The sequence below is a fragment of the Leucoraja erinacea genome, chromosome 29 (assembly GCF_028641065.1).
Source record: "Leucoraja erinacea ecotype New England chromosome 29, Leri_hhj_1, whole genome shotgun sequence".
Taxonomy (NCBI): domain Eukaryota; kingdom Metazoa; phylum Chordata; class Chondrichthyes; order Rajiformes; family Rajidae; genus Leucoraja; species Leucoraja erinaceus.
In genome coordinates, this window is record NC_073405.1 from 13708935 (window position 1) to 13727051 (window position 18117).

At 43.8% G+C, this 18117-nt stretch overlaps 1 protein-coding gene across 2 annotated transcripts in view; it reads left to right on the forward strand.

The window, feature by feature from the left end:
- The first annotated feature begins 2033 nt into the window (after window positions 1-2033).
- The window catches only part of slc25a42 (solute carrier family 25 member 42), a 34047-nt gene continuing 17963 nt past the window's right edge, over window positions 2034-18117 (forward strand). Inside the window, exons 1-3 of one of the 2 annotated variants that reach the window (XM_055658663.1) lie at window positions 2034-2147; window positions 10965-11023; window positions 17072-17167. In XM_055658663.1, the coding sequence (XP_055514638.1) occupies window positions 17117-17167 (51 nt within the window). In that variant the 5' untranslated portion in view covers window positions 2034-2147; window positions 10965-11023; window positions 17072-17116. The remainder of the gene's footprint in view (window positions 2148-10964; window positions 11024-17071; window positions 17168-18117) is intronic. The other variant, XM_055658665.1, reaches the window with a different exon arrangement.

Here is an 18117-nt window from a genome sequence, read left to right on the forward strand (position 1 = left end):
TACTTGCTGAGAGTTTCCAGCATTTTCAGATTTTGCTGCAAATTTCCAGCAGTGACAGTCAACAACAGGAGATTGTGATGGAGGCTCTGAATCAGATCCTCTCACTACGGATGCAGCCTGACCTGCTGAGTGCTTCCATCATTTGCTTTCATTTCAGATAATCCACTTCTGCAGTTTGTTTTGACTTTTCAATAGCTTTGGTTTTCAGGCGGAGGTCAGGTTAGGTTTATTATTGTCATGTGTGCCAGGGTACAGTAAAAAACTTTGTTTTGTATGCTATCCAATCGTTAGATAACACTATACATAAATACAATCAAGCTAAACTCGTACAATAGGTAGCATGGAAATATACAGAATGCAGAATAAAGTCCTCAGCATTGTGTAATAACTAGAAATAGTACAAGAATTTCAGGTAGAAATAGGCTATTACATCGGTTAATAATAGATCATCCTCTGGGACACAAAGAGTCGACTAGCTCTGGCATCTTAGATGATGAAGGAGTCACGGTTTCTGAGCACAATGCAGGAACAGGGTAAAGTGGATCAGCCCTGAGCTTAGATCATAAAACGTAGGAGCAAAATTAGGCCATTCGGCCCATCGAGCTTGCTTTTCTATGCGATTGTGGCTGATCTATTTCTTCCTCTCTACCCTATTATTCTACCTGCTCCCCATAACCTTTGACACCCTCACTAATCAAGAACCTATCAATGTTTAAGAAAGAACTGCAGATGCTGGAAAAATGGAAGGTAGACAAAAATGCTGGAGAAACCTCAGCAGGTGAGGCAGCATCTATGGAGTGAAGGAATAGGTTGAATATTTGCTTTAAAATTCCCCAATGATTTGGCCTCCACAGTAGTCTGTGGGAATGAATTCCACAGATTCACCACCCTCTGGCTAAAGATATAACTCCTCATCTCGATTCTAAAGGTATGTTCTTTTATTCTAAAGCTGTGGCCTCTGGCCATAGACTCTTCCACTACTGGAAGCATCCTCGCCACATCAACTCTATCGAGGCCTTTCATTATTTGTTAGGTTTCAATGAGATTCTCTCGGTCATCATTCTAAACTCCAGTGAGTACAGGCCCATAGACATCAAACACTCCTGATACCTTAACAGAATCATCCTCAATTTTGTTGCGTGATAGTACAGGCTGGAGAAGCCGAGTGGCCTCCTCTGTTGTAATGAGGCGAGCGGAGTGCGTACCAAAGATGCTATAGGATCTTTGGTGTGTACGCCCCAAATCACGTGACTTCTCGTTTCCTTGGCAACTCGGTACTGTCGCGCCGTCTGCTCCCGCCTTCCCCGATACCTATTGGCTGAGCGAATATTTACCTCCAGTTCTATTGGTCTATAGATCTGTCTATCATCCACATAATCAACCAATAGGCGCACAGTCCTAACCATTGCCGTTGAACAACGTGGGCCAGGCGCCAACAAATCCCTCGCTGGATATTTCAGAGCTTTTTGTCGATTGGTTCATTGCGCTGCCAATCTGTCGGACCCCTTCCGTGCTCGACCAATCGGATCGCGGCCCGTGGGGGCGGGCGAAGCGCGGCGCGTGCTGCGGCTCCGGGCTGGTCCGCCAGTATCCCACAAGCCCCGCGCCGCACCACAAGCGTGATAGCGCACGCTGAGGGAGCCGGGGCTAGGCTAGGAGTAGAGGGGCCGAACAGCAGCTGTGCAGAGCTCGGGGCAAGGGGGCAGATCGGCCTGCGGGAGGGGTCGGGCAGGTGCCACCACCTTTGTGAGGGAAGGGAGCGGGGATCGGCCGGTGTGAGGGGGGTCGGGCAGGGGAGAGCTGCCGGGTTGTGGGAGGGGTGGGCAGGGATGAGGGTGTCCTGAGGAGGTGGGGCAGTGAACCAGGGTAGGGGTGGGAGGGGAGTGAGGGAGAGCGGGGAAGGGGGGGGTGGGCATACAGGTGTGGCTGAGGGTGAGGAGGGGGGGGAACCAGGGGAGGGAGGGGAGAGAGGGAAGGGGGTTGGATAGGGAAGGGAAGGGAAGGGAAGGGAAGGGAAGGGAAGGGAAGGGAGGGAGGGAGGGGGGGTGGGTGTGGCGTGGCAGGGCCGAGGGATCGCCCAGGATGCTGGACTGAGCTTCCAGCGGCGGGCAGAGCTGAGAGCTGTGCCACCCCCCACTCACTCCACGGTAAGTCCAGTGAAAGTCCGTCTCCTATTGATAGTAAACAATAATTCGTTATTTACTTTCTGCTGAAGATTGAATACATGCAATGTGGAAATAATGCTCATAGTCTCGGAGTTTGAAGTGAAATGGACTTAGTATTTAGGAATGACACGTTTTTAAAAAAATTGTAGAGGTTTTTAACGAAACTTTTTTTTTTATCGTTTCAATATTGTTTACCGCTTCGATCTGTAGAACGGTTCTGACCCGAAATGAGATCTGTCCATTCCCTCTACAGATATTAACCCGCTAAGTGTACTCCAGTCCGGCAGTTGGTGTTATGCCCAAGATTCCAGCATCTGCCGCTCCTTGTGTCTCTCTTGTTTAATGTTTTATTTTGGAGACACAAGTAACTGCCGATGCGGGAATCTTGAAGGAAAAAAACTAATTCTGGAGGAACTCAGCGGGTCGAGCAACATCGGAACAGGGAATGACATATGACGTTTCAGGTCCCGTTTTTGGACTTCAACTAGACATGTGATGTGTCATCTGTGACTGTTTTTACTGGTATAATTGTCATATATTTTAATGTCCCTAGCCCTTAACCTGGTGATGCATGGTCTCGACCGAAACATCGCCTATCCATTCCCTCTAAAACAGTGTGTTTTACTGTTTTGTTGGTTTTGGATCACCACAGGGTGATTCTCTTTCTCTTTCTCTGCAGCCAGAGGGCATGTTATTTTGTTGTTGCAATTCAGATGTTCTCAGTATTTTAAGAAAGAATGGTGGTGCGTGAGAGCAAAAGTAACCCGTCCTTTAAAGCTATTGCCTGGTATCTAGTTCATTTAATGTCATGAATTCTGATCAGGCCTGTTAATTTTAAAATAGTGTATATCTAGCAGTCTATATGTTATCATTTTGTCGGGTTCAATTTGTAAACTAAAATTATTTTCTACATAATATTTTGAAGTAAGTGCAAATCAGCCTTTTGAATTTATTGAAGTCAGGGCTTAAAAAGTGGTGTTATCTATAAATTTTTACTTATTTACTTTGCAGGGCAAAGTGTTTTAATTTTGGATTATTTGCTAGATTTGGCCTTTCTGGTTACAGGAAAGTTTTCTATTCAAAAGGTAATGTTAGGATGCACATTCTACAATGACCAAAAGTAATTTTTAACTTTGCTACAATTCTCTGCTTGTTAGTTGGGCTGCATCTAGAATATTGTTCTGGCCACTTTGCTGTAGGCAGAATGTGATAGGGTGCAGAAAATGTTGCTGGGATTGGAAGGCTTGAACTTTAAGGAGACATTGTATAGTTTGGGACATTTTCCCTGGAATGAAGAAGGCAGAAGGGTGATCATGGAGGTTTATAAAATTATGAGGAGTATAGATAGGGTAGCTAATCACAGTTTTTTTCCCATGGATAGGGAGTCTAAAGTTAGAGGCCATAGGTTTAAGATAGAACTGAAAGATCTAAACAGGTCTGAGGCATGTTTTTCATATAAATGGAACAAGATACCAGATGCAATAGTGGACGTAGATACAATTAGAGTGTTTAAAAGACATTTGACCAAATACATGGGTAGGAAAGGTACTATGGACATGGGTCAAAAATAGGTAAAATAGCTTCACATTTAGGTCAGCATGGATGAGTTGGATTGAAGGACCTGTTGCTGTATAACTATGAATCTAAAACAATGATTTTAGCTTAACTGCACCCACACAGATAGCAGTATGGATTTATCCAATCAGTGTGGAACCAACTAAGGGGGGATTTCTCTGTTCCTCCTGCCCATACAGTTTTATAGAAAATAATTTCAACCATTGGAAAACTGATTTCTTTCAATCTGTATCATTGTTTTTCCTCCATCTTCATCCGATCACATGCATTTGCTTTGTTCTTCTCACTCTACTATAACTTTAAAAAAATTGCCTGTTTTCAAAACTCTCCACATTGCCGTAGAACGATATCAGTTTTTGCTCTCGCAGGTGCGCTCTGACTTGCATTGGCGCCATTTTCTACTTTTGCCTTCAATCAGTTGCACACCCTGAGGTGGTATAAAGATGTGACATTGAGTTGCTTGGCTTCTTGGTGAGAAACAGGTTGCAATGTATTACCTGCTGCATTGAATCAGATGTTACTGCGGCTGTTTGTAGAATGGGATATTATTAATTAGCACTTTCCTACCTTGGGGCAATAGTAATAGCAATGGCAAAGGTTAATGAAAGGAAGAATTGGCTTGTGACAGCCCGCCATTAATTAAAGATTCACTCTGTGCAACACTGGTGGATACAATGTATGCCGGAGATTAACCAACAATATAGTGCCCGATACACATTGAACTTCCTTTTGCTGAGACCGAGAACGGCACGGCACCGTGGCGCAGCAGTAGAGTTGCTGCCTTGCAGCGCCAGAGACCCAGGTTAGATCGTGACTACAGGTGCTGTCTGCATGGAGTTTGTACGTTCTCTCCATGCCCAGTGTGGGCTTTCGCCGGAAGCTCAGGTTTCCTCCCACACTCCAAAGACGTACAGGTTTGTAGATTAGTTGGCTTGGTATAATTGTAAATTGGCAGAGTGTGTAGGATAGTGTTAGTGTGCAGGGATTGCTGGTTGGTGGGCTGAAGGGCTTATTTCTGAGCAGTTTCTCTAAATGAAACAAAACTAACCTCTATAAGTTTCTGATATAGTGACCTTAACGCAGAAGTAATGATGATAATATTTTATGGGCAATCTAGTGACTCCCTGCTGTTGGTTCTGTTGTTCATGGATTCTCATTAGATAGAGTCTTATTAGTAGGACTTGCATTTCTTTCAGCGCAGTTTGCTGTCAGTGGTCTGTGTGACCATAGGTGAGTGGTAAGCAGCGGCAAGTGATGAGTGCTCGAGTAGTTGCAGATCTGTTTATTACCCATTTGTTCCAAATGAGGAATAGAAGAAAGTAGTGCCCGAGCTCTCACTGACGTAACCTGCCAGATGGCTGATTATTAATTATAACTGTGCTCGAGCACGGAAACAGGCCCTTTGGCACACAAGCCCATGCCAACCAACAGTTACTCATTTACAATAATCCTGCATTAATCCCGCTTTTTAAAAATTATATCTACCTTCAATTCCTCCCAGATTCTACCACTCAGTCATACACGAGGGGCAATCTACAACACCCACTTAACTTACCAATCTGCACATCTTTGGAGTGTGAAAGATACCAGAGCACCTGGAGGAAACCAGTGTTCGAAATTAGCAGTTGCCCGGGTGCCAATGACCACCCAAAGTGCCGCCGGGCAAGCTAAACGCCGAGTCATTTTGCCCGGCTTGGCACTGCAGATACTGGTTTATACCGAAGATAGACACAAAAAACTGGAGTAACTCAGCGGGTCAGGCAGCATCTCTGGAGAGAAGGAACGTGACGTTTCGTGTCGGCGGCGGTAACAAGCAAAGATACTAGAAGAGTTCCTCTTGTATCTTTGGTAACAAGCTGTAGTGCGGGACAAAGATAATGGGTGCGGCTTGACGGACGGTCGAAGCGAATGACGGGCCCGCCCATTCATCCTGTACTGATCCCCTTATTCATCCTGTACTGATCCCCCCAAGAAGAGCCTTCTTGACCACCTTATCTTCCTGTGACGCCACTTTCAAGGAATTAAGTGCCATTATCCCAGATCCCTCCACTCAATGAAACTCCCCGGAGTCCTAAATTGTAAACGTCCTGCCCTGGTTTGAAGCAAAACCTTGCACTTATCTGCATTAAACTCGATTAACCATTCCTCAGACCACTTGCCCAACTGATCAAGATTGTGCTGTAAGTTATAATGAACATCTTCGCTGTCTACGATACCACATTTCTATATTCTCATCCAAATCATGAATCTAAACCATAAACAGTAATGCAGCCAGCTTCAATCCCTGAAGCACACCATTAGTCACAGGGCTCCAGTTCAAAAAATAGTTTTTTTTGCTAACTCTGCCTGGATCCCATGCAAACTAATATTTCTGCGCAGATAACCAAGCGGAAATTTATCAAATGACTCACTGAAGCCCATAAAGCCTAGGTCTATGGCTTTGCCCTCATTAACCTATCTGGTTACTTCTTCAAAAAACTTAATCAGATTTATAAGAGTTGATTTCCCACATACAAAACCATGTTAACTGTCACTAATTATAAAAACGCTTATATAATCTTATTCCTCAGAATACTCTCGTAATTGACCTACCACGGATGTTAGGCTCACTCCTCTGCAGTTCCCAAACTTTTCCTAGCAGACCTTCTTAAATGGAGACACAACATTAGCCACTCTCCAGTCTTCCGGTACAGTGCAGAAACGGGGCCTTCGGCCCAACGGGTCCATGCTGACCAGCGATCCCCACACATGAACACTATCCCAGACACATTAAGGACAATTTTTACATGTACCAAGCCAAGTTACCTACATACCTGTATGCCTTTGGAATGTAGGAGGAAACCACAGATCTCGGAGAAAACCCACGCAGCTCATGGGGAGAACGTACGAACAGCACCCATAGTTGGGATCGAACCCGGGTCTCTGGTGCTGCAAGCGCTGTAAGACAGCAACTCTACTGCTGTATCACCATGCCACACCCGTTTCTAATGATGATTTGTAATTTGTATTGTTCCGCCAGGATGCCTGCAATTTCTGCACTAGCTTCCCCCAGTGTCCTTGCATACTGTATATATGATCAGGCACATGAGATTTATCTACCTTCATTCACCTTAGGACATTCAGTAACTCCTCGAACGTAACACGGATTGCCCTCAACACATTTCCATTAACTGTCAAGAGTCAAGAGAGTCAATAGTGTTTTATTGTCATATGTCCCAGATAGAACAATTACATTTTACTTGCTGCAGCACAACAGAATATGTAAACACAGTACATAAACGAGAGAAAAGAAAGTTCAGTGTGTATATATAAACATACACACATACTCAAAAAACAAACAATTATAGTGCAATAATAATAATAATCTGTTGTAGTTCAGAGCTTATTTGTTGTCATGTTTAATAGCCTAATGGCTGAAGTGAAGAAGTTGTTCTTGAACCTGGACGTTACAGTTTTCAGGCTCCTCAAGATTCAAGATAGATTTAATTGTCACGTGTGCCTGATGGCACAGTGAAATGAATTTCCATACAGCCATACAATAAAAATCAACAGGACACAACACACTATAGGGTTTGACATAAAACATCCCCACACAGCAGAATCAAAGTTCCCCACTGTGTGGGAAGGCACCAAAGTCAGTCTTCTTCCTCCACTATTCCCCGTGGTCAGGGCCTCCCCAAGCCCTCCACAGTTGCCGCTACGGGCGGCCCGATGTTCAGGACCGCACGCCGGGGTGTTAAAAGTCCGACGTCGGGGCTGCGGGACGTCCTCAACGGCGTGGACACAGAGTCGGCCCCCTCCTACCGGAGTCTGCGGCTCCCAAAGTCCGCAGGCCGCGCCGGGTGGAGACTGCTGCTGGAGACCCTCTGCAAGACGCCCAAGGATTCCACGATGTTGTTCAGCGCCGCCCGCGTTGGAAGCTCTCCGCACCAGAGCTCCACGATGTTGGAGCAACGGCCCAACGCTCCGGAGCTCCAACGGCGACCCAGTTAGGTATCGCCCGCTCCGCGGTGACTCCAGCGCTGCGCCGCCGCTCTAGCAGCCCTGGTCCAGTTCTCGGTCCCCGGCAGGAAAGGCCGCTCCGATCCAGCTGGTAGGCCGCGAGATGGGGGGCGAGGACGCGACTCGGAGAAATAGTCGCGTCCCCGCCAGGAAGTGACTGAGAAACGGTTTCCCCCTTACCCTGCCCCCCTCCCCCACATTGAGAAGTTAAAGTTTCCCCCAACACAACACTTTGGACTAACTAAAAATAATAAAAAAGACAGAAATAACAGACAGGCTGCAGGCAGAGGCTGCTGCCAGTGCAGCGCCCCTGTACCTTCTTCCCGATGGCAGTGGTGAAATGAGTGTGGCCAGGATGGTGTGGGTCTCTGATGATGTTAGTTGCCTTTTTCAGGCAGCGACTCCAATAAATCCCTTCGATGATGGGGAGGTCAGAGCCGGTCATGGACTGGGCAGTGGTCACAACTTTTTGCAGTCTTTTCCACTCCTGGACGTTCAAGTTGCTGAACCAGGCCATGATGTAACCAGTCAATATTCTCTCTACTGTACACCTGTAGAAGTTCAGGAGAATCCTCTTTGACATACTGAATCTCCGTAAACTTCTCAGGAAGTAGAGGCGCTGGTGTGCTTTCTTTATAATTGTAGTGTACTGGGTCTAGGAAAGATCTTCGGAATTTGAAGACCTTTGGAATTTGAAGACCTTTGGAATTTGAAGACCTTTGGAATTCATATTAGCAACTCTATCACCAGAAAGGAGAAATCATCATGAAGGAAAAAAACTCCCATGTCCCACTCAGACTCAATCCATAATAAATGCAACTTTGTTACACACAACTGAAGTGCAGTAGGAATTTTAAGTTTTTGACTCTCTCCGCCATCGTCCCATTGATATAAACAGGATTGTGGGTTTTCCAATCTTCACGTGTTTCTTCACGGTAAAGACAGAGGCGAATTCCGGTCGAATGGCCTCATTCAGCACCTATGTCTAGTGGTCATGATCTAAATATTCACTGAGGACCATACCCATCATCTACAGTTCCACACAGATATAACTGCTTTGGTTTCTGGGAGTCTCTATTCTCTCTCTAATTACCCTCTTTCTCTTAATGTGCTGATTATAGATGGGATGCAATAGACAGTTCAATAGATGGAAAACTATTGAACTTGCCTGAGCTCCATTCAAGTTTACAAATCAATTTTCAAGCTGCAATATGCAAGTAACTCGCCTGTATGTGTATGTTTGGAGGTTGATCTCCAAGTCATTGACATTTATTGAAACACATAAGCGCATGTGCCTGAGACATTTGTAAATTAAAGGTCCTCTATCAACCTGTCCCCACAAAACAAATTATGCTCTGGCAATAAATATTCACCAGGATACCCTGGAGAACATACCTCAGGATTCTGCCATCAGTGAAAGAGGCCATTGATAGTGAAATTCACCCTTAACTACAGTATGTCATTGCCTAACATGTGCTGCTACAGCCTTTAGCCACTTGTGGAAAAACTGTGTTTGAAGACTAGGATTTAAAACACTGGCACATGATCTACTGAGCAGCAAGTAATCCCTGTGGTGTAATGTCTCAGATGTGGACCACCTACAGATGGTGAGCCATCTTCTCAAACACTGCCAATGGCAAGATTGCTGCAATAGGTGTGGTTGATGCAAATGTAATCTATGATCTCATTGTCACTAAGATTTAACCAACCCTGTAATTATTTATTTATGGTAGGGCCTCTCTGTGATTACAGGAGAATCTCGGTGAGTTCCTCGTCCCATGTGTGGAATGTACTTTCATTATGGTTCTGCTGGAACGCCAGCTCTCCATCAGCAGTGGGCTGTTTCAAATTACCATGCTGCTTTCTCCTTCACATGCCAATTATTGACAGCTGCTGCAGAAAAACAATCTGCTGGAAGAACTCAGCAGGTCAGGTAGCACCTATGGACGCAAAAGGATAGACGGTGCTTTGGGTCGGAACCCTGCATCAGTACAGTTGCTATCTGGCAATTGCTGCACTTCAGTTGCGTGTAACAAAGCTGCATTTATTATGGATTAAAGCATTTGAAGTACACCGATCATCGTATTTACTCTGGTTTAATAACTCTTGGGTGTGAAGTGTTCTGTGATTTAATAGCTACAATATAAACACAACTACTATTCTCTCTCCATTCTTGATATATGAGTATTTTCTTCTTTAATCTGAGTTTCTGTCAGTGGCACAAAGTCCGATACACGCAATGTAATTTGTTCTGGTTCACTATTTATATTCGAAGACTGTCCTTATCCTGATGTTCTTCCAATATTTGACAGCACATTGTCCATGCTTGTTTACGTGAGATCATTGGATTTTGTTCATAGTCCAGACTGCTGCAAGTGTAATATTGACAGAGTTATCAGAAAGGGCTGAAGCATTGGGCTGTAAACCAGGAGTGGCACCAAAGCTTGCATTTATGGACAGCACTTTTGTCTCTCTTCTATTGCAGACCAGTTATTCTTCCTGCTTGATTCACTAACCTGGGACATGATGAAACGTCTAAGCCAAGCACATTTAAACATTAAACATAAGTTACTCCATCATTTTGTATCTATCTTAGGTGTACACCAGTATCTGCAGTTTCTTCCTACAGATTTAAACATTATGTGCGGATATTTAAATTACTCTCTCCCCTGGGATGGACAGAATATATCCCATTATTTTGATGTAGAGTAAGGAGTTGCTCCTGGTTTATGGCCAATGTTTACCCTTCCACCTATCTCACGGAACAAACTGGCCATTGTTAAACTGTTATCCTTTGGAGTTTGCTGTATTCAAATTATCTGTCCTGATTTGAACAATAATTACGGCATGTTTCAAAAGACATGATTAGTTGTTCCTAATTGGGACTCATGATTGAAAAATGCAAGTTTGCCACTGCTAAAAATAGTCATCAGAATACTGTACATCTCATTTTACATAATGGCGGATCCTTTGATTCTTTATTCTAGAAATGGTACATAAAAGTTTGTTTTTTTTGCCTGGTTGTGAGTTGCTATTATTGCTGTGTCACTCTCCCTCCCGGGTTATCTCTTGAACCATGTGATTGAAAGGGCTGTTTAAGTTAATAGTTAGTAGCAACATCAACCTACGTTAGTTTCGTGCTTTCTTGGATCTTGCAAGTGAGTACTTTGCAATCTCCAGGACTGTTTACAATCATGTTCTCCTTTGTTTGCTTTTGTCTAGAAATCAACTACAGCGCAGAAGAACAACTTCCAGAATGTGTTCAGTTGTAAAACTGACAGGTAGGAAAACAGCAAACATCTGGTTTTCCTTTGACCAGTCATTAGATAATCTGAAATAAACACAAAAATTGCTGGAGACACTCAGCAGGTTAGGCAGTATCTATGGAAAGGGAGATAGAGAAAAGACCCCTTCATCAGAAATGGGTATGAGAACAAGAAAACTAAGGGGTTGAGTTTAGTTTATTAGCGCGTGTACCAGGGCTGCCAACATTGAGTGAGAGTTGAGAGTGAGAAATTGCGAGGAAGCGCAGCGATCCAGCACGAGGGAGCATAGCGACCGAGGGGGGGGTGAGGGCATGGGTGGGGGGGGGTGGTGTTTCCCCACCCACGGTATGGAGCTTTTGCATTTTTCAGCTTGAAATTGCGCAATCTGGTGCATACTGTAGCGAGTCTTTTAATTTGCACTTGATTGCAACATTTATGCTTTCAATTGGATTAGGTATGAATATGTTTAGGCTAAGGTACATTACTAATTACATTCCACAGTAGAGCCAGCCTCTAACAGGTGCCGCACATGAATGGCCTTAGTATATTCATGTATGGAAATCAGATTAGAATTCATGCTGCTATGCATATATATATATCTATATAATATTAAAACTCTGTGGCTGCTGGCTGGCTGTGTTTCTGCCTGACTTGTGGTTGCCAGCCTGTGGGTGCCAGCCTTTGATTTGTTGCTATGCCAACGCCAGACCCACAAACACCCAGATTTTTTCCATTTCGGTGGAAATTTCACTTTCCATTCCAAGTATCCACTCCTGATTAAATTTTGTCCTGTTTATGTACACATTTTTAATAAAATCCCTCCCCCAACCGCCCCCCCACTCGCTCATTTTGTCGCCTCCTGCTGACCAGCGACCATAACGGCTGCTGGCGCCTGCATCTCGCCTCAAAGACGCCATTCAAAAACAGCCGCACTGCTGAGTCCTGAACGGCTTGAGTTGGAGGACCATGTCTCCTGTGGGGACTACGGGTAGGGAACGGCTGCGTTGGGGGAGCAGACCCAACGGGGCTGCACTTGGTCTAGTATATATATAAAAACATAGAAACAAGGTAAGAGGAGTCAGACTTCCATCACTGTTCTGCACAAATAAATGAATCAGTTACCCTTTGACTAAAGAAACAAGAAGCGTTTCCTTCTCACCTCCCCCACCCCCCCCCCCCCCCCCCCTTTCTATCCCCCGCTCCCCCATGAATGTGGGCCGGCCCAGGTGTTCTGTGTCCAGCTGGGGTCCAGGGGAGGTGAGTGTCAGTGATCCGGGGGTCGGGCATCGGAGCGGAGCCTTAGCCCGAGATTCAACCCCGCGGCTCGAAAGGCGGCACCGACGCCCCAACTCACCCGATCCGCTCCTGGCTCCGAGCCGGGGTTAAAACTCCATGGGCTGTGAACAGAGCCGCCGATGGCACAGAGCCGTCGGAGGTGAGGGTGGGAGATGTGAGCGGTGCCTCAGGGGTGAGTGCTGGGACCACTGCCGTCTCTCACATTTAGACTCTAAACTAAACTTTTGTTCCCAAATCATCCGTGGACCGGCAGTTTGACTGCCCTGCTTTAAACCAATGCCTTCTAGTTCTTCAATTGCATATCGCGTAAAAAAGACTGCATTCACCTTATATATTCCTCTCATGGTTTTTACTCATCTCTGAAACAATTTTTGCTTTAATTTGAATTTCCAGCAGCTGAGTGTCAAATGAAATCATTAGCACTGCAGAATTTGCCATTTTAAATAGTGTGCGATGGGCTAAAGCCAATCAAATTGTTCGTTATTTACAGGCAACCCGCCAACAGAAAGTTATTCTCATTGGTGAGTGTGGAGGAGTGTGGAACCCTTTGGCGAATTTAATTTTTCGTGACTTTTTTAATTAAATAAAAATTGAGCGTGAGATTATTGTGATCAGCGTGAGAATCGAGTGAAATGCGTGATTTTCACGCTCAATGCATGAGAGTTGGCAGCCCTGCGTGCACCGAGGTACAGTGAAAAGCTTTTGTTGCATGCTGACCAGTCAACAGAAAGACAATGCATGGTTACAATTGAGCCATTCACATTGTACAGATACATGATAGAGGGAATAACGTGAATAACGTTTAGTGCAAGATAAAGTCCAGTAAAGTCCAATCAAAGATAGGCCAAGGATCACCAGTGAGGTAGATAGTAGCTCAGGCCTGCTCTCTAGTTGTAGGTAGGATGGTTCAGTTGCCTGATAACAGCTGGGAAGAAAGTGTCCATGAATTTGGTAAGGCCAGTATTGTTACTCGCTAATGGCCTTAGGAAAGGTGTCAGTGGGCCGCTGCAATGATGAAGTTCCAGAATATTTAACTGGCTGCAATTAAGGCACCAACTGGCACTCTTCCAGTTTGGCACCATGTCAAATTTGTGGGGGACTTTGCAGCAGATGTGGTGTACCCAGATGCCAGTTGATTTGTGCTTGTAGCTGAAAATGGTTGTGGGTTTGGAAATTCTTGTGTTGATGGCACACACCCACGGCCATGATTGTCCGAAGGTGGAGTGACTGATTTCAGATAGCGGATAGACTTCCAGTCTATGTTCTAGATGTTCAGTTTCATGTGCATGACTTGAGATCATTAACTCACGTAGGTTGTGTATATTCCATCCAACTGAGGTCGGCATAGGTACCTCTTGTACAGCCAGACTGAAGACTGGTGGATAGTCAAAACTTCATCACAGCCCGGCTAAGTATAAGTAGTGATGCTGCTCACAAAGGTAGTTTTGTTCAGAGCAGCAGCACCACGGAATGCTCACCAACATTTTTGACTTTAATTTAATTAGGTTTAAAATGAAAATGGTTAATTAGTAGTTAATTGAACCACATAACTAGATTGGGAATTGAAATGATCATACATACTAAAATGTGTCAGTTGGTAAATGCATGGCCCAGTATGGAAAAGAGCAAGAATCAAAGATCAGCCAGTGATTTGTGCTTAGTGTTTCTCCTTGTAGCATCCCTGTGCTTAAATGTGTCCATCAGTTTTCCTACTTGCCAGTTTTAATAAAGTAGAAAATATGTCAGGGTTCTCAACCGGTGATTTTATTTTGGAAATTGTGTGGAACGTGAAGCCTGGTCTCCTCACTAAATGGCTCTGACTCTCACTCTAGTCATTGCTTTGTTATACTTCCATACTTATGCCTGCAAATCTGAGAACCGCAGACTTTGTGTAGTGTCCGTCTTGCCCATTTATATATATATATATATAGTCACATTCTCCTTGATGTTCAAAGCATAGCGATTTAAGCCATGTTGTGATGCCAAGAAAAAGCTGAAAGACCAGAAAACATTCTGTTCTGAATCCGTTATGTTCCTGTAGCTCCTTGCACCCTGAAACCACCCCCATCTCTTGCCAAGCTGTTCTATTGCTGTTACTGCAGCGACACAAAACTGGGAAATTGTGAGCTGTGAGGAGGATGCAGAGAGACTTCACGCTTATTTAGACAAGTTGAATGAGGAAGCAAACACATAGCAGCTGCACTATACTGTAGAGAAAGAGTATAATATAATAAGACTTGTAACATTCATATATGGGCTTATGAGTGCAAATATTTGTTTTCTGTCCTGGGCAGATTATTGTACATTGTACTGGACTGTGGACAAAAGCTGGGGGTAAATATTTTGACCAAGGGGAGACTTGTACATTTGATTTTAATCGTGATCCCTTGTTGCCTCCTTATTTTGTAGGGCTCTTGTTGCTATTGGAGAGTGATTTTTTTAATGCTGTCAGAGTGGGCAGAATCCATACCATGTTCCAGTGATGAAAGATCAGTGTTCAAGTGAATTCCACCCCTAAAGTCATGCAGGCAGATAAAGGTCCTTTGGCCCATCTTATCTCTACTCACCACCAACTACCTACTTACACTAATCACATTCACCAGCATTTGCTTTGAAACCTTGGTTAGCAGTATCAAATTAATTGTAAATCACATTATAACCTTCTGAGATCATGGAAGGTACTATGTGAAAACCTGTCCCAGACTGTGTGACACTCCTTACTTTGATGAGTTCATATTCAGAGATGACTAGCCAGTCATTTAGTTTTAAGATGAAATGGCATCAGCTGTGTGCAGGGATGACATTGCACAGATATAATAGCAGATGGAACATGATTCAACATTAGTCACTTCAAAATATTCAGCAACAGAGTACGTGAATCTGGCATCGTTTGCCTGACACTGCGAGTTATTAACATTATTGACCTTTGTCACAAGTTGGATTGTGTTCAAGGATAAATGTTTGCTTTTAGAGGCATCAAATGATGTGACATCAATCTAGTGCAGATGAAATTAAAACAGCAAATGCTAGAAATAATATAAATTTGAAAAGCAAAAATTATAGATAGAAAAATGATGATAGATGAAAGATCTGAGGAATTGACAACCGTGGGGAACAGCAGAAAAGAGGAGTTGAGGTCTGGGGCTGAAGATGCATAATTGCATTGAATGGCAGGTTAGGCTTAAAAGGTCCCGACCCAAAACATTGTCTGCCATCCTCTGCAGCATTGTGTTTTACTGAAGGTTCCTGCACCTGCAATTTCTTGTGTCTGCCTCCACGGGTGCTGCCTGATCTGTTGAGTTCCTCAAGCAATATGTGTTTTGCTCAAGATTCCAGCATCTACATTTCCTTGTAGCTCCTTAAGGGGCCGAATGACTATCATCTGCTTCAATTTTCTTGCGTCCAAGCCATGAGCAAGTTTGATATTGTGCTTTTCCCGGTCAGTTGATTAACATTTTTATGTTATTCCTCTCTCAAGTAGGTTTATTGGTGTTGCCAAAAGTTAAATATCAGCTTCAGGCTCTGGGTGTAACATTTTAATTGACAATCAGAAAGGCAGGATAATTGCAGTGACAGAGATTTGGATGTGAAGGTGCAACTGAACTTATTAAATGAAGATTGGGTGGAGAATGTGTTGAAGGTTTAGTGAAGTGCCAAATAGGGAGGATAGTTTCATCGTGTGCAGGTCATTTGTCTTGGATGCAGGAAAGAACCAAAGAACACAAGCGGAAAATTTCAAAGGACCTGCCCTAGACCAACCACAATGATACGACTACCAAGAACAGCCAAGACTGCCAAGAAGGCACACCAACACCTCCACTTGTTTAGGAGACTGAGGAAATTCAGCATGTCGCCAATGACTCTTACAAACCTCTGCAGATGCACCATAGAAAGCATTCTGTTGGGTTACTCACAGCTTGGTTTGGAAAAAGCTTTGCCCAACACCACAATAAATTGCAGAAGGTTGTAGATATACCCCAGTCCATCGCACAGACCAGACTTCCCACCAATAACACCATCTATACCACGCTGCTTTGGAAAAGCAGCCAACATAATCAAAGACTTGTTTCGCCGAGTCCTTCCTTCTTCGCCCTGCTCACATCAGGCAGAAGGTACAGAATCTTGAAAATGCCACCACCAGACTTGGGAACTAGTTTCTGTTCTTTCTGTTATCTTTCTGTTTCTCTTTCTCTTATCGGGCTTCAGAACAGTCCTTCCATAAGCTAGGGTACTGTTCGATTTACCACTACTCCATTGTGGACATTGGACTTTGTTTCTGGACCTGATGCGCTACAATGCTGAGAACTATATTCTGCACTCTGTGTCTTGTACTTTACCTACTGTACTTGAGTTTGAATTGATTGTGTCTATGTATTGTATATCTGATCTGAATGGACAGCATGCAAAACAAAGCCTTTCAATGTACCTCGGTACACGTGACAATAATAATATGTACAGCAAAATTGTAATTATATTTTTCTTCAAAATATAATATTTCTTGACCCTTTCTATGCTGATATTTGTTTCATTCTGGATTCAAAATGGATAGAACAACCTACACTTTAGAAGTGGATAGGTTGGATAGATGGATAGAACAACCTACAGTGAATTGTACTGTACGCATACAATCTATAAACAAACTTCACATTGCAAAGATGATGTTTCGATAAAGGTTATGGAAAACCATATGTTTATTTACTCTGTCACTCTGCCTCTTGCCTTTCACTTTGAATGAGTCATTAATATGACTTTTCTAACCTTTTGCAGGACTCCTGTGATCCTCGCTGCTCTGCATGTGTGAGGGGCACTGGTATGGAGAATGTTGCAAAGAAACCTCTTGAAACTGCTTCTAATCAATTAAAGGTAAGAACGGATGGCCTATTAGGTTCACGAGGCACGAAAGCGGAGGTTGCATTGATCGACATTGATCAAATCTTGGAGTCCAAAATGGCAATGTGAGATCTCTTGGCTCACAGTGGAAAATGATGACCTTTCACTCATGGGAAATGCATCTTAGTTTACTGATCTAGTAGGGACACATCTCGGTAACTTAATATACAACAGCAGCTTCTGGTATAGGATGGACCTATGTAGACCAAGGCATCTTGAATTTTATTTTGTGTTGACTGTTGATATTAGCCAGGAGTGTAATGGGTTATCACAGTTGAATTATTGGATAACAGGAGCTGGGGAAGGAGAATAGCTTTGATTGCACTGTAGATGCAACCGGAGAAGAGGCACCCATGGACTGTACTGTAGCAAGTTACAGTGCCCTCAGGAAACAATGAACATTTTTGGTATGGATGGAGTAATGGAACTAGGTGGTGGTTCATATGGAGATAGACACTGACCTGGAACAGAGTTTAGCTCCAAAGGCTGCTTTTATGCTGAAAGTTCTTCACAAACAACAATAATTTCAGAGCACTGAAGGATAAACACTCTTGTGTTTTCCATTATCATTTTTGCTTGCATAGTGTAAACATTTTTCTGCATTTAAACTTTAATCCATTTTGAGGGTTGATTGGTTCCAAATGTAAATGGAATAAAACGGACCTTGTGTTTGTCCCGTGTGCATGCTTGCTGGAGTAGAAACACTGAGGTGTTGTGGTTGATTCTGTAACCAACACATGTTTACACATAAAAAAATAAAGTGTAGGAGTAACTCAGTGGGTCAGGCAGCATCTCTGGAGAACGTGGATAGGTCAAGATCCTTCTTCAGACTGATGTAGGTGGGGGGGGGGGGGGGGGGGGGGAGGAAAGGTGGAAGAGAAGAGGGGCAGGGCAAATAAAGCCTGGCAGGTAATAGGTAGATT